Source organism: Rattus rattus, chromosome 9 (assembly GCF_011064425.1).
Source record: "Rattus rattus isolate New Zealand chromosome 9, Rrattus_CSIRO_v1, whole genome shotgun sequence".
Taxonomy (NCBI): domain Eukaryota; kingdom Metazoa; phylum Chordata; class Mammalia; order Rodentia; family Muridae; genus Rattus; species Rattus rattus.
The window spans coordinates 95,651,184-95,666,780 of record NC_046162.1 but is presented as its reverse complement, the minus strand read 5'-3'; the positions used below and the strand labels follow the sequence as shown (position 1 = coordinate 95,666,780).

Sequence of the window (15,597 nt, the reverse complement as noted above, 5' to 3'; positions counted from 1 at the left end):
AGGAGCATTCGAGGGGCCAACCGTGGTAAAGATTGGTCTCCACAGAGCATCTGCCGGGCACCTGAACAATGCACTCCTACCACCCGGCCTCATGAGCAAGTTGGAAAGGATGAAATAAAATACTTGTTGCTTTAGTGATGTGAGTGGCACTTGCTGTTCATGCTTAATGGCTACTTGGGCTTTTCTAAAAGGTGGAGGGCTGGGAGCAGCTGAAGTGGAGACTAGCGAGGGGTTTATACACAAGGATATGACCTTCAGTGAGAAGGCGGCCTGGTGAGGCACCTGCAAGAGGGGGAAGCCAGGGGGATGTGACTTCCGGGGCTTTCTAGAACATCTCCCTGTGTAGTCCAGGCTGACCTTGACTTTGAAAACTTACTGGCGGGCTGAGGCAGCCTCCCTCCCTAGTGCTGGGGTTAGGCATGCATCAGGCTTTGGATCAGTTTTGCTTTTTTTTTTTTTTTTTTTATGTGGGGGGTCAGTCAGTAGGAGGCCAGAGGTTGATCTTGGTGCCTTTCTCAATTGCTGTGCAGAGGCTTTTGAGACAGAATCTCTCGCCTATTTGGCTAACTGGTACTCTGGGAAATCCTGTCTTTCTAGAACTGGAACTGGAAGCATGTGTGTCTTTGGCTTCTTTCTTTCTTTCTCTTCATTCATTTAAGTAGACGCTGGGGATTGAACAGGAAGCATTCTGCTGACTGAGCCATCTCTCCATGTCCTGGGCCAAGGCTTTGGTCTTTGTACCCATCCTACTAGATCCCCGCCCCTACCTGTAAGCACCCTTAGGGTCACATCTGGCGGCAGCTGATTCCCTACTCCACCTTGATGGAGAAGCCAGAGGCAGGACTCCAGGAAGGCCCAACACTCTGTGCATAGATGTGCACCCATGTCTGACTCTACGTCTCTGACCCCCACAAAGCTCGGAGTTCTCTCTCTCACTGCATCTTAGCACCTCCATGACCGCAGGCCGAGGAGACCCAGTGTACAGGATTGCCGCAGTTATGAGGCAGCTGCTTGGAAGTCTGATGTGGTAATCAAAACAAGCCTTTAGGGATGGAAGGGAGACCGTGACATATCAACAGGCAGCCTGGGGTGAGGTGCAAGCCTTTAAACCCAAGGAGTCTGAGGCAAGGGGGTGCAAACTTTGTGTTCTATAAGGAATGGGAAGAAGAAAAGTGGGGAGAAAGTCCCATACGGTGGTTAATTTAAAGCAGTCTGACATGGGAGTACCCCAAGATTTACTGATAAGTGGGGGGGATGGGTACACACTCACTCAGAGCTAGACTTCTGTAGAGATACAGAAGAATCGGGGCCGATGAAGCCTTGGTAAGAAAAAGCACTGGATGCGGAAAGAGCTCACTGCTCATGGTACGTCTTTTTTGTTTTGGTTTTCGAGACCGAGTTTCTCTGCACAGCCCTGTTTGTCCTAGAACTCACTCTGTAGACTAGGCTGGCCTCGAACTCAGAGATCCACCTACCTCTGCCTCCTGAGTGCCGGGATTAAAGGTATGCGCCACCACCACATGGTTTCATCTTTTTTTTTTTTTTTTTTTGGTTCTTTTTTTTTCGAGCTGGGGACCCGGTGGGCCTGCTTCCTAGGTAAGCCACCACTGACAGCCCTGGTTTCATCTTTTTTTAAAAAGATTTATATATGTGTATATATATAGAAACATATTTTGTATACACACACACACACAGATTTATATGTGTCCAAGTGAACAAGTGTGTGGCCCCTACCCACCACAGAGGCCAGAGCAGCACATCAGATTCCCTAGAGTTGGAATTGTAGGTGGTTGAGAGTTACCTGATGTGGACACTGGGAACCCACACTTGTAGACGAGCTCTTAACTACAGAGCCATCTCTCTAGCCCACTGTGCACATTTCTTACTATTAAGAACCTGCGGTCAGGGCTGGAGAGATGGCTCGGTGGTTAACCACCTCTGCTGCTTCAGAGGACCCAGGGGGTCCCCAGCATCCACATGGCAGCTCACTGTAACTGCAGTTCTTAGTTCTAGGGGATCCAGTGTCCTCCTGGCCTCTGTAGGCACCAGGCACATGTGTAGTGCATACACATACATGCAGGCAATACACTCATACACATAAAATGAAAATAAATATTTTTTTAAAAAGAATTTGCAGCAACGCTTTTATGATTTTTTTCCCAGAAAAGCAGGTTTTACACCTAAGCAAGCCTTCTACCAGCATACCATGGCCCCGCCCCTCAAACCAGCATTATTTTAAATAATAATAATAATACATAAAATAATACATAAATCAATATGAAAAATGAGGAGAGAAAGACATTCTCAGAGCCCAAGCTTCTTGCAAAGCTGGCAAACCCTGGGGAACTACTGGATCCCCTTGGCACCACAGACAATGGCCTTCACGTGGGCAGTGATGCCCCACCAGCAATGTCGTTGTGTGTGTGGCTGAGAAGATGCTGTGAGCCTAGAGGCGAAGACCAATGCTCCGAGCTGGGTTCAGGACTGCAGAAGTGAGCAGAAGCCATTTCCTTGTGTCTGTCTCCCTTCCCCTTCCCTCTCCTGCGTGATCGCTCTTGGGCTCGTCTCTCCCTGCCCCCACGTCAGTGATAACAAGGGCTTTTGCATCTGGGGAGTTTCCCATAGGCTCTTCTTGCTAAGCTGGTTACCCTCCCCCCTGAGGTCTGCGGTCTCTGTGGTCCAAAGTGGATAGACTGTTCCTCTGCAGCTTCTGGCTGTCACAGCCCCCATGGTGCTGCGTGGAAGCCTCCCATACTGTCTCCTTCCTATTTAACAGCCTATTTCCTACCTCAGTGACAGACTGGGCATCAGGGAATTGTCTTAACTCCCCAGGGAGCCTTACTGCCACTGCTGGAGAAACTTGGGGAAAGGTTTAATAAAAAAGTTTGTTGAGTATCTTAAATACATGCACACTGTTCTATATTCTTCCTATCGGACAGGTTAAATGCTGAATTATTAAAAATAAATGTGTTCCTCATGTTCAAGCAGAGCTTCCATACTTAATGAATTTTAAGGTAACCTTTTAATATGAGTAATATGGAAACCAAGGCTCGGAGAATGTCAGTGGCTTCTCCAGGCTTGTGCCACCTCCAAGCCAAATTGCCAGGCCAGATTCTCTGTCTTCTTTCTGCTATTCCTTCGGGCTTGGGCTAACTAGAAACAGGAAAGGTTCAAGCCAGAAGAAAGCTGAGCAGGCCTTTGCTCATTTCTCTGCCTCTTCTCCCACATATGCGGTCCTAGTCACCTAAGAAGGAATCCAGAGTCACAGGGGCTTTGCTCCTATTCAACATGTCCCCACCAGGGAAGCAGGCTTCGGATCTCTGCATAAACTTTTAACTGATCACTGCCATCAGATTGTGGGGCACGTTCAATCAGTCAGCCTCTGAGAGTAACTTGGAGCCAGGCACCAAGAATACACAGGGGCTGGCAGGGAGACAGTTCCTGCCCTTGGGAAGCTGGCAGGGGTGGGGAAGCCAGACAATAAAACATATAAATACATTCAGAAGGCCTAAAGTGCTGCGGTGAAAATAGACTCTAGGAACGGGACAGACTGACAGGTGCCCAAGGGAAGAGGAACAGGAGGGAAACTGGCCCCTCGGATGAAGTGAACTGATGGCCGTTGGCATTGTCTATGACCTAAGAAGCCAGCCATACAAAGACCCAAAAGAAGAGCAATAGGAAGAAGGACAGCGGGCAGACAGAACTGGAGATGAGTGTTTGAGAGATAAACTGGAGCCAGGTATAAGAACATTGGGTTTGGAGAGGTGAGCTGGGTGTGACTGTGTCCCGGTCATCAAACATGTCCTAGTAGGAGTTAAGGACTCCTGTGGATTCTGGAGATGTTTAGGTCAGGTGAGCTATAGGGATCCCTCTAGGTGAGACTCAGAGATGACACAGGTTTCTGCACATGACAGCACAGCAGATGAAACTCAGAGCCCTGCATGCTAGGGAGTCACACCCAGCCCAGGGAAGTCACCACAGTCCTTCTGTCCTAACATTTGACAGACAGGTTGACTCAGAAAACCAACTGTCATGAGGCAGCTGGAAGGAGACCAGAGTTCACACTGCTCACTTCCAGCTGTGCACAAGAGGTCCCTCCAGGGTAGGCAAAGGAGGGCATCTACATCCCCCCTCAGGCTGGTATGAGCCGAATGCCCGCTCCCTCCCCTCTTCCTTTCCCCCTGTAGGAGTGTGGAAAGGACTGAAAGAGAACACAGAAAACTCTGGCCAGTTCATTCCTCGTTTCAACACCTGTGTCCCACAAACCCGAGACTAAGAGGCGTCTCCATGAAAAGCATGTGGGTTCTGAACATGTCCTAAATATGAGAGCTCATCTGGAGCCACTTTAAAAACAAAATCCACAAATGACTAACTGTAGCCATGGCGAACCAGGCACTCCCCTCCCACAGGAGGCACTTGAGGAGAGTGCCTAGTACCCACAGATGTCACAACCACATGGGAAGTCATGTCCCATTATCAGGCCTTGGTTTCTGACAGTCAGCATGACTCACAGGCAAATTCAGCACTGAGGGCCTTCCAGAGTCACCAACTTTGCCATCCGATGATACAGTAGGGCAAACCCTCACCTTCCGTTCCGGACGCCCAAAGACACGGCTGACATTCTTTGCTTCTTTCTAGATCTTGTCGGTTTGTTTTGTTTTGTTTTTGAAGTTCCTGGCTAGCCTGGAACTCACTATGTAAACCAGGCTGGCCTTGAACTCAGAGATCTGCTGGCCTCCTCTTCAAGTGTGCTGGCATGGGATTACACGGTCTCACTGTAGCCCAGGCTAACCTTGAACTCTCAACAATCCTCTTGCCAACTCCCAACTGCTGGGAATATAGGTGTGCACTTACCTCCACAAGGCTCATCTGGATCCTGTTTTTGTTAGGGTGGGGAGGCCTTTATTGTTTAAGGACTTGTTACATCCATGTGTGTGGGTGAAATTTACATGGCCTTTGTTCTTTTATTATCAGTTATACCAGACTAAAAGAATTATTTAGGTCATAAGACATGTGCCTAAATTTACGGTATCATGTGCACGTGTGTGCATGTGCTTGTGGAGGTCAACGGCAGATGTCTGCCTGTCACTTCCGTGGTAGTTTTTGGGAGTGTCGCTGAGCTGCTCTTGCTGGACTGGCTGGGCAGTAGCCCTCAGGACTGGCCTGTCTCCTGTAGCACACTATCTGGCCTCAAACTTGCTACATAGCCACAGAGGACCTCAACCATGAATTCCTGATCCTGCTACCTCTACCTCCTCCCAAGATTTCGGGGGATTAGGCATCAGCTACCACAACCATCCAGGTATCCTTTTAATCTTTTCTTTTTTTTTTTTAACCTGATGAGTCTTACAAACATTTGTTAATGTCCTTTCTTTTAAAATGAACTCTTGGCTTTGTGGATCCGCTTAGCCTCTGCAGGTATTTCTTCCTTTAGGTATAATCCATCTGATCCCTTTTGATATGTACTTGTATAACTATGCAATTATGATTCAGGTTAAATTTTCTGTGTGACCTCTTCGTGGGCTCATGAGTTAGTTTAACCCAGGATCAGTTAGACTGCTCTAACTGTGGTTTCTCACCTAAGTGCTCCATGGTTGGAGTGTGGGCCACGAAAGCAACCCTGTGACGTTTGAGATCGACTACACTAGAAAATGGTTACATTTTAAGAAAGTCCTCCGTGTGCTCAAACGCATGTGCAGCTCTGAGCTGCTGGAGCCACAGATGGCCCTGGGGAGGCAAACCAAATACTCCGTCTTCACACTCACCAGCTTTCTGCTGTTTGATCTCTTGGTTAAACTCCTGTTATGATGTGGACCGCTTGTCTGTTTCACAATTTTCAGTTTTTTGAGATGTTAATTCGGAGCCCAGTAACTTACGGCCTTCTGGAAATTAGAGTAAAGCCACGCAGAAAGCCCATCTCTATTGACATTCCAGCACCTTTCCAGAGCTGCTATGTTGCCCGGCTCCAGGGATACAGTCAAACTGCAGCTTGTCTGAGTTATACCCTCTGGAGTTGGACGGCCTCATTTCACAGCTTGTAGCTTCCCTGACTTGCTCTGGGTAGTAAACCACCTGATGAAGAGCGTTGGGGAAAGGGCCTCCTAGAGCCCCCGCTTCTCTTACACTTAACATACGGCTCACTTTCCTTCAAAAATGCAATTAGACACTCCTTAAAGGACCGCTTCATCCACTTATGCAAACTATAACTTACGGACACGGTCAGATGAACTTCTCTTTCTGTTGTTTTTTAAAATAGGTCTCACAAGTAGCCCTGGCTGCTCTGGAAATTGATTTATAGACCAGTCCTTGAACTCACAGAGATCCTCCTGCCTCCACCTCCCAGGTGCTGAGGTTAAAGTCATAAGCCACCAGCATACCGGGTCATGTACTTTATCTTATTTTGATATTTGATTTGCCTGGTCCTTTTCTCCCTATTCTGCCCTTTTTAATATTTAACCAGGTAAAAACAGTTTTTACTGTGCGGTGTGTGTAGGACTGCTGTGTGGTACGCACAGGTAAACAGGCATGCCCCTGTCATCCTGACCTTCCGTTGGTCCTCTCCTTCCACCTTGAGTCCTGGGGACTGAACTCAGGTGTCAGACTTGCCCGGTAAGCACCATTCTCAGCTGTGCCATTTCGCATCTCACCGGCCTTCTCCTATCTTCTGGGGACTGTTTTGTGATTTCTTACGCTGTATATCCTTGTCTGGGAACTGCCTTACGTTTACTTCCTAGGAGTCTGGGCCGTTTTAGCATAGGTGCCAGTACATCAGTGTCTGAAGTTAACACATTTATCTTCTGCCCCAATGGTAAGACTTCCAATAGCTCAATTCCAATGCCCCGCCCCCACCCCATCCAGCTACTTTCTTCTATGGTTTTCTGTTTGGTTGGGGGGGGTGTTTGTTGTTTAGAGACAGGGTTTTCTATGTAGCTGTGTAAAAAAAGCTGGTCTCAAACCCATAGTGATACACCCACCTCTGGGTTTTCTTCTGAACTGAGCTGGCAGTCATGCTTTGTGTAGATGGCCAGTGTATTTACCACAGGCTTTGTTCTGTGTTTGCTTATTCATTTTCAACCTCTCCCACGCTGGATCACTTCCTTCTTTCAGGGAAAACACAAGTTTTCTTTTTTCTAAAAATGCCCTTTATGTTATCTCCTTGAAAGGCAGTTTTATTGAGTACAGAATTCTAGCTATTTTTTTTTCTTACCATCTCTCTCTCTCTCTTTTTTTTGTTTTGTTTGAAACAGGCTCTTGTTCTCAGTCTGGGCTGGAACTTACTATGTATCCTAGGCTGACCTTGAACTCTTGGCAGTCCTGGCTTAGCCCTGTAGTGCTAGAGCCACTGTACCTCTCACAGTACCCGAACTCTTTCTGCTAAATGCAGTTACAAATGAGAAGTTAGTATTGGTTCCCTTGGCTTCAGTTTGGAGGTGACCCATATTTTCAGGTCTGTGCCCCACGTGTGTAGAGGAATGGGATGGCCTGCACACTGTGAACATGCTGGCTAAGTTGAGTCTTTATCTAATTTAACCTTGGGAAGTGCCATGACAAACAACACCTCCTGTGAGGGCTGAGAATTTTGGGGAGCCAGAAAAATCGGGTGTAGACACTGGTAGAAATGCTAAATGGGAGCTCTGCTCTGTTCAACAAAACACCCATGCTCCTTAGCCCCCTTCTACGGCAAGACCACCAGAGACAATGGGTCTGGGTGAGGCCATGAAGCAATGTTGAATGGCAGGGACATGGCCCTCAGAGTTGGAGCATGAGGGGCCTCTGCAGAAGCTACGAGGATGGGGAGGGTGGGGAGGCTCAGGCTGGGATCATGCCCTGCAGAGCAGCTGAAGGAGGAAACCCCTGAGCTCTGCTCCTTTTTCTTCACGTTGAAGAGCCTCAACTACTTGGCTGCTCCCATTTGTAGCTAAATAAACACTTCTTAGAGTTTACAGACCAAATACGAGGGCTTATTCTCATTTAGCAAAGTCTTTTATTCAAAAGCTTCTCAGCACCATCAAGTTATCAGAAAGAATGAGCATCACTTTTTCTCCCCACCCAACCCCCAACGCAGAGACAGATGTTAAAGCATTCAATGGGGTGCCCTAGTGATGACAGCTGAGCCCCTGACGAGGTTTAACCTGGCCCAGGTGAGCCCCACAGTTCAGAACAGGAAGGAATCATGTCAGAGCCGATCAGCCTTCCCTTCTCGAGCTATTAGTCACATGAGACAACCTTGTGGAAGTTGAATTCAGCGACTGCCAGGTAGGAAGGACAGTGACCTGTGCGGCAGCATGCAGCGTTGAGAGTTCAAATCCTAGCTAACCCTCCCCTAATCTACTCTAGGAACAAGGAGCCCAGGACTGTTTGTTCTCCGTGCACCTCAGCCGCTCATCTTATTGTCTTACCACAAACACAAAGACCATGACAGTGGACAACTACATCCAATTAAAATGCTACGAGGTCCTGAGCCGTCAGAGATGAGGAGAGCAGACAGGATGCCCCAATCCTTCCCCTTTATTTTTTTCCTTTATGAATATTTTGTTTCAGCATAAAGCATTTTTCTCAAAGAGGTTCCTGGAAGAGACTGGAAACCCAAGAGTCTGACTGTATCCTGTGGGAACAGCCACCCATGTAACTTTGGTTTCAGTCCCTGGATCTGTCCTTGGCAGCTACATCCGATCCCATGGGAGGAGGAAGGAGCTGGAGGCGGTCCACTCACTCATTCAGCCAAAGCCCCCATGGGGTCCCATGCCGGCAGGACAATGGGCTCCTGCTCTAACACAGCCAGCACCTCTTCTGGGACATGCTTCTTGTCCACCACCACCTCGTAGACGTACTCAGAGAACCACTCGTCGGTCATGCACAGGTAACCTGGAAAGGAGAGAAGAAACACTCCTGAGTTCAGAGGGTATGCAGAAAGCAGAGGGCCTCCTCCTCCTCCTACTACTACTACAAAAGAAGGTCTTCTACAAAAACAAGTTTTCCAGCATTGGCCTCTAATCTCCTCTGAGTTCCAGTTTCACTAGCAATCTGTGCAGCAGACAGGATAGACACTGCTGTGTGCTCCCCAACTAAGAAAAGGGGGCTCAGAGTAACTGATGTGCCTTCAGAGAGGACCTAGAGCTATGCAGCCCCATGCTGGTCCCCACTCGCGGCCTCAGTGATGATGGGTGCTGACTTGTACACCAGTGGGTCAGTGGGAAGTGCCTGGTTCATACTCCCCCTGGGGGATTCATCTCTAGGGCAGTACAGCCCCATCCTCATCTCACCCCTGCTCCTAGCTTCACTGACTGCTCTCCCTCTCACATACTCTGATAGCAACCAGCTAAGCTGCGAGGGGCATGTCACCATGGCCAGCAGCCAGCCACTCATTTGCAGGTGACACTGGGTGACCACACAGCCCTCGATTTTCTGAAAGGGAGTGACACTGAGAACACTGAGACAGCAAGTGGCACACATTCCCCAGCACGGTACCCAGATTATCAACCTGGCTCTTCTTATTGGAGAGATTAACCCAACCTCAGACTCCGCAAGGTCCTCACAGGAATGTTCAGGAACCTACCTTCAACAAACTCATGTGAGCAAATACTCAGCTTAAACCACTTACAGTCTGAAGAAAAACAGTGCGAACAGGAGACTAACAGTGTGTTAAAAACAGAGCAGAGCACGGCATTTCTAAGCACACACCTAACCAGGAGCACTGCATGCACATCAGGGGATTTGCAGCAAAGAGCACCCACTACCCACAAGATGCAGCTGGCACTTGCTAGAGCAGACACTTTCGCTGCCTTCCTCTGTTTATTTATGTAAACCTAGTGGTATTAATCCCTACACAGGACCAAGAGTAAGGGAGAAGACATAGATGTTTCTCCCAAGAAGATGCTCTAAAGCCAGGTGTGGTGACGCACACTCTTACAACAGCAGCATTTGGGAGCTGAGGATCAAGATTTCAAAGACATCTTTGCTACATGGGGAGTTCAAGGCCATCCTGGGCTACATGAGACCCTGACTCAAAAGTAACAAAGCAAAGCAGACAATACACAGAGACACAAAGACAAATGCACAAATGAACGTACATGTGCCCCTTCTAATAGACTAAACCAAGAAACAACCCCCACCCCCAACAGAGTTCTCTAGGTAAGCAGTTTCCAAACTTCTTTGGCTTTAAAACCTGTTTACATACTCTTAAAAATAATTAAAGAAAGCTGGAAGGATGGCCCAGTGGCTTAGCGCTCTTGTTGCTCTTGCAGAGGACCTAGGTTCAATTCCCAGCACAACACGGGGACACAACCATCGTAACTCTGGTCCTAAGGGATCCAATGCCTTCTTCTGACCCCCAAGAGCACCAGGTACACACTCAGTATACATTCATTTCTGCAGGGAAAACCCTCATACACACATAATTAATAATTAAATATAAAAATAATTAAAGGCCCTAAATTTGTGGGTTATATCTATATATCGATTACTATTTGTTATATTAAAAATTAACTTTAAAACATTTCTATGGGCGGGAGTGAAGGCTCAGTAGATAAAGTGCTTCTGTGCCTAAGAATTTAAGTTCAGATCCCCAGCACCCACATAAAAAACTGAGCACGATTTGTGACCTGGGGGTATGGAGAAAGATGGATCCCAGGGTCTTGGTGGCCAGCCACAGTGAGTTCCCAGTTCAGTGAGAAAAATTAAGGATGGAGATGATGCCAGAGAGCACAGCTCGGCCACATGTGCACACCAGCAGTACTACACGCACGAGAAAACGCTCTGAAGAAGTCAGTGCTGAGCGCTTTAGGTCCTCCGGAGAAGACGTATGTGCTGTTAACTGCTAAGTGATCTCTCCAACCTTGATTTTACCACTCATGAGTTAGAAATACTTTCTAGTTTTCTAGTTCCAGTCCCCAGCATCACACGGGCATGTGTATACACACACAGTGCTCTCAGGGGTGCTGAACCAAGGCTCGTCAAGGGAGTCGCCTGGTGAGACCCTCTTGACTCAAGGCTGCTTCTTCCAGTGGCAGGTAAGGAGAGAGAACAGAGCACTGCCTGCTGCTTCTGATCTGACCGACTCTACCCCCTGGCTCTCCAGCTCTGCTATGTCAATCACTCAGGCCCTCATTACCTGTATTAGTGCTAGTCAATCCCACTCCCGCTATATCTGAAGTATGCACTCCTGAGAAACTCAGCATTTGCCTTGTCAAAGAGAGATATACTGCTTAATGTCTGGATTCCTAGCATGTGGGAGGCTGAGGCAGGAGAACTACTGCAAGTTCGAGGCCAGCCTAGGCTACAAAGTTAGACCATCTCAAAAGCTCCCCCACACCATCTGAGACATCAGACCTCCTCCCCTCAGCACAGAGCAGGCTGAGCATGACCTAGACAGCTCTGGGCAGCGAGGCAGGTAGAGGATGGAGGCAGACTCTGTAATAAAGTTCTGTGTCCTACTAACAATGCTATCACCGCACAATCAAATGAGTCTTCAAAGACAGCACAGAGGAAATGCACAGAGTACATCTGTGCTATCTTGTTCCAAAGGAGATCACATTAAGTCCTCACAAATTAAATCTCCTATCGACTGTAGCCCACCCTTTCCATGTCCCTGCCAACAGGACCTGCCTTGATTAGCCTCTTTCTGCAGGATATGAGTTCTTCAGGGCCCACAACACCCTCAGTGTGAGAGCTGCCAAGTAATTGCACCCTGGGCAGATAACAGACGTGACAGCTTCAACTGTTGACACTGCATGTCTCAGAGTTTTACGGAGATTAGGATCAGTAAGGCTGAAGCCAGAAGCTGAGAAGAGTCTGAAGCCCAAGGGTGCTGTGGGCTATAGCAGGCTGTGGGTGTGGCTCTGAACTAAAGGCTCATCTCCCAGCCAAGAAAGAAACCTGGAACCTCAGTTAACATTTAGAAAAGACAGACAATGTATAAAGAAGTCAACTTTGGGAATACAATCTCTTTAAGCATTAGTTCTTATTTAAATTCTTTAAGCAATCCTAAAGCAACTGGCCATGCTTCTGGGTTTTCTATGGGAAAGGGAAGGAGCCACTGTGAAGGGCAGGCAGAGCCGGGGACATGGCTACAGGCCCCTGAGCCTCGCTCCGACAGAAGAGCCCCGGGTGGCTGGTTTATGGATGCAAGTGTTATCTGAGCTTACTGACACTGCCAACGGCCCGAGGCTTAAGCTTGGCAGACTATATTAAAACAACAAAATACCACCATTTATTTTAACACGCATATTTTTAATTATATGCACATGTGGGGATATGTAGATCCATGGAGCTGGAAGAGAAAGTTGTGTCTCCTCTTTTGGGATTACAGGTGGTTATGAGCCATATGAGCGGTCTGCAAGCTGCTGAGAACTGGACTTAGGTCCTCTGGAAAAGACGTATGTGCTGTTAACTGCTAAGCTATCTCTCCAACCTTTATTTCACCATTTATGAGTTAGAAATAGTTTCTAATTTTTATCACTTTTGTTCTAAGGCATAACTGACAATTTGCAATTATTTTTTTCTATAAAAATAAAACCCAGGTATGGCAAAGCACAATTAAGTTCGGTGTGGTGGTTGGTGCACAGAGAGGGTCAGAGGGGAGGCTGAGACTGGCCTCCGCTATGTAATGAAACTCTCCTTATGTAAACAAATAAACAAGCTAATGTTCTGCTCTGGGGAGTGTCCAGATGGACTGACCTAAGGAAGCCAACTTGTCACCCAAGGCCCTAACTCAGGGGTGCAGCAAGGCTCCCAGGAAAAAACCCAACCTGTCCGTCTATGTTCCAAATTGCCTAGGACAGTGACACCTTACAGGACATGTCAGCCACTAAGGTGACAGTGCAAAGGACACCACAGCCTGCTAAAGATCGTAAGAACAGAGCAGACACACATGGTTACATCCCCTTTAACTTGTAGATTACACGTGGTTCCACACAGTACACGCACTCTACACACACACTCTGACACACAAGAGTAACTAAATGGCGCGTCACACCGTGTGTGAGGTAGTTCCATGTTCTCTCCCAGATATCTCAAATGCTCTAGTATCTTTCAGCTGCTTTAAAAAGTTACCCAAACAATTCAAGTTTACTATAAGAAAATACTTCTAGGAACATGGTAAGGAGAGGAAGAGAAGGAAGAGATAACTTAAAAACTACCTACGTCCACTAGAGGAACAACCCATTCGTTTTACCTTACCTTGCTGCTTCAGTAAAGTCTCCACCTGCAGACTGTGTCACAGGGATAAGTCAAAATAGGCTTAATTATGGAGCTCCATACACTGCCTTTCCACTTCCTCTCCTTCTGAGATGCTCTACCTCACTCCCAAGTTCAAGTCTGTATGAATCCACTCCCTACACTAGCTCTCAGCCGTTTTCTCCTCAGGAGTAATACTAGTAATACTAAAAATACTTCAGGAATAATACTAGTAATACTAAAAATACTTTACACCTCTATCTGCAGTCTCGTTCCTCACGAGATTTTCTGGAGCTTGACTATATAACTGCCAACTTTCTTTTGGATCTGACTGAACCATTTTTAAGTTTTCTTGTACCTGAGGGCTTAGTGGTAAAGGCACTTGCTCTCCACCTTAATGGCCTCAGTGTGATACCTGGAACTCGGATGGTGGGAGAGAATCAACTCCTTCAAGTTGCCCTCTGACTTCCGTATTCATTCTGTGGCACGCGAGCAAGACACACAAACACACAAACACACACACACACACACACACACACGCACGCACACGCGCGCACGCATGAATACACACAGCTATGCATATACAGAGATACATGTGTGGAGAAGTTATAAAGAAAAGTAATAGAGGCTGGAGAGAGGGCTCGGCAAGAGCCCTTGCTGCTCTTTCAGGACCTGAGTTTAGTTCTCAGAATCCACGTTGTGTAGCTTATAACCATCTGTAACTCTCAGGAAATCTGATACCCTCTTCTGGCCTCCAAAGGCACCTGTTCCATGTGTACATACAAAGAGACACATATATAAAAAAGGGGTTTAAAGCTCACAATAAACTCTCTGAGATCTGTCTTCCCTTATCCTCTGTGTACACCTGTGTGCAGAATGTGTGCAGGGTTGTGAATGCACATGGAAGCCAGAAGCTGACATCAAATGTCTTCCTCGATTCCTCTTCAATTTTTATGTTGGATGGCTCTGTCACTTGAATTCAGTGCTCACCAATTTGGTTGGTCTATGGCTAGCTTGCTCTGGGGAACCCCTTTCTCTGCCTGCTAGGTGTTAGCTACGATTCAAACGTCAGTCAAACTTACCTGCGTGCAGGTAAGCGCTTTGCTCACTTTACCCGGCCACCTCCACAGCATCCTCTGCTCGTCTTAGTTGGAGCCGGAGTGAGTGCCGTTTCCACAGTGACCACTAACAGCAAGGTATATGTTTATTTTGGCTGCAAACTTTCTTCCTATCACGCATTTTGTCTTCTAATTTAGTTTACATTTTTATAGACTATTAAAATTCCCTAATTTTTAGAAAGTTGTATTTATCAATCTTTCTGGCTTTAACTCTATGCTTAAAGTTTCTTTTATAAAAAAAATAAATACAAGGGAGAAAATTAGGGTAAGGGCCTAAGAAAATACAAGGAATACTTAAAAAATAAAAAAAAAAAACAAACAACAAAAACCAAAAAAGCCTCATCAGTTCACGAAGACTTTGGCACAGTCTAATTCCCAACCATGGACAGAGACAGTTTAAATATGTACAGTGGACAGCAGACCATCTGTCAGTCACTTTTGTTAGATACTCAGTGTGTGAGGCCAAATGTCTTAAATACAGTGTGCTACAAATGTGCAAAATAACAACCCCATGGAACAGAATCTGGCGACCTGCAGAAAAGTTAAATATACCTTTGTCCTCTTCACTAAGCCAGTCATTTCTAGGACTTTACCCTAGGGGTAAATACACAATAGGTATTTATGTGTAGTTTGACCAGAAACCTATTCAGTCCTTACAATAGGCCAGGAACTGTTTTACACACTGTACATGGAATAACCCATCGCTGTATCTGAAATAGGAAAATATGTTAATCCATCAGTTGGTTAATTAGTTAGTCAGTTAGTCCACTAAAGTTCCAATAGTTAGGGAACTGGTTAAATAAACCAGACATCCAGATGATAGAAGATGGAGAACTGGAAATGCTTCCAAGGCGGGCTGCTTGAGATGGGCACAAAGCACAGTGTACAGTGTGCTGCCATTGGCTGCAGTAAGAAGGCAACAGATGTCCGTGCATTTTGACATTGACCTTTGAACACTGTACTGTTATTATTTATTAGAAGAATTATACTTTAAGACATACATGCAGCTGGGAGTAATGGTGCGTTACTACTCTCAGCTCTCAGGAGGCAGATGCAGGAGGATCTATGTGAGTTCAAGGCCAGCCTGATCTATATAGTGAGTTACAGGAGTGAGACCTAGATAGTGAGACCCCACCTCAACAATTACAATAACAATAACAGAAATGCCATGTGTTCAGAGCATCTTTAGGAGATAGGATGATTCAAATGGGTTAATGTTTTAAAAAGAAAAAGGCAGAGGGAGGTAACCAAATAACCACTTGTACTTATGACTGTCACTTGGACAGTGCCCTAAGAAGCTGCTTCT

The 15,597-nt window shown here is 46.6% G+C and overlaps 1 protein-coding gene across 1 annotated transcript in view; it reads right to left on the bottom strand.

Moving 5' to 3' along the window:
- Positions 1-7,964: 7,964 nt before the first annotated feature.
- Positions 7,965-15,597, bottom strand: part of Blmh (bleomycin hydrolase) — a 42,929-nt gene continuing 35,296 nt past the window's right edge. Inside the window, exon 12 of the mRNA XM_032912068.1 lies at positions 7,965-8,865. Coding sequence (XP_032767959.1) covers positions 8,714-8,865 — 152 coding nt within the window. The 3' untranslated portion in view covers positions 7,965-8,713. The remainder of the gene's footprint in view (positions 8,866-15,597) is intronic.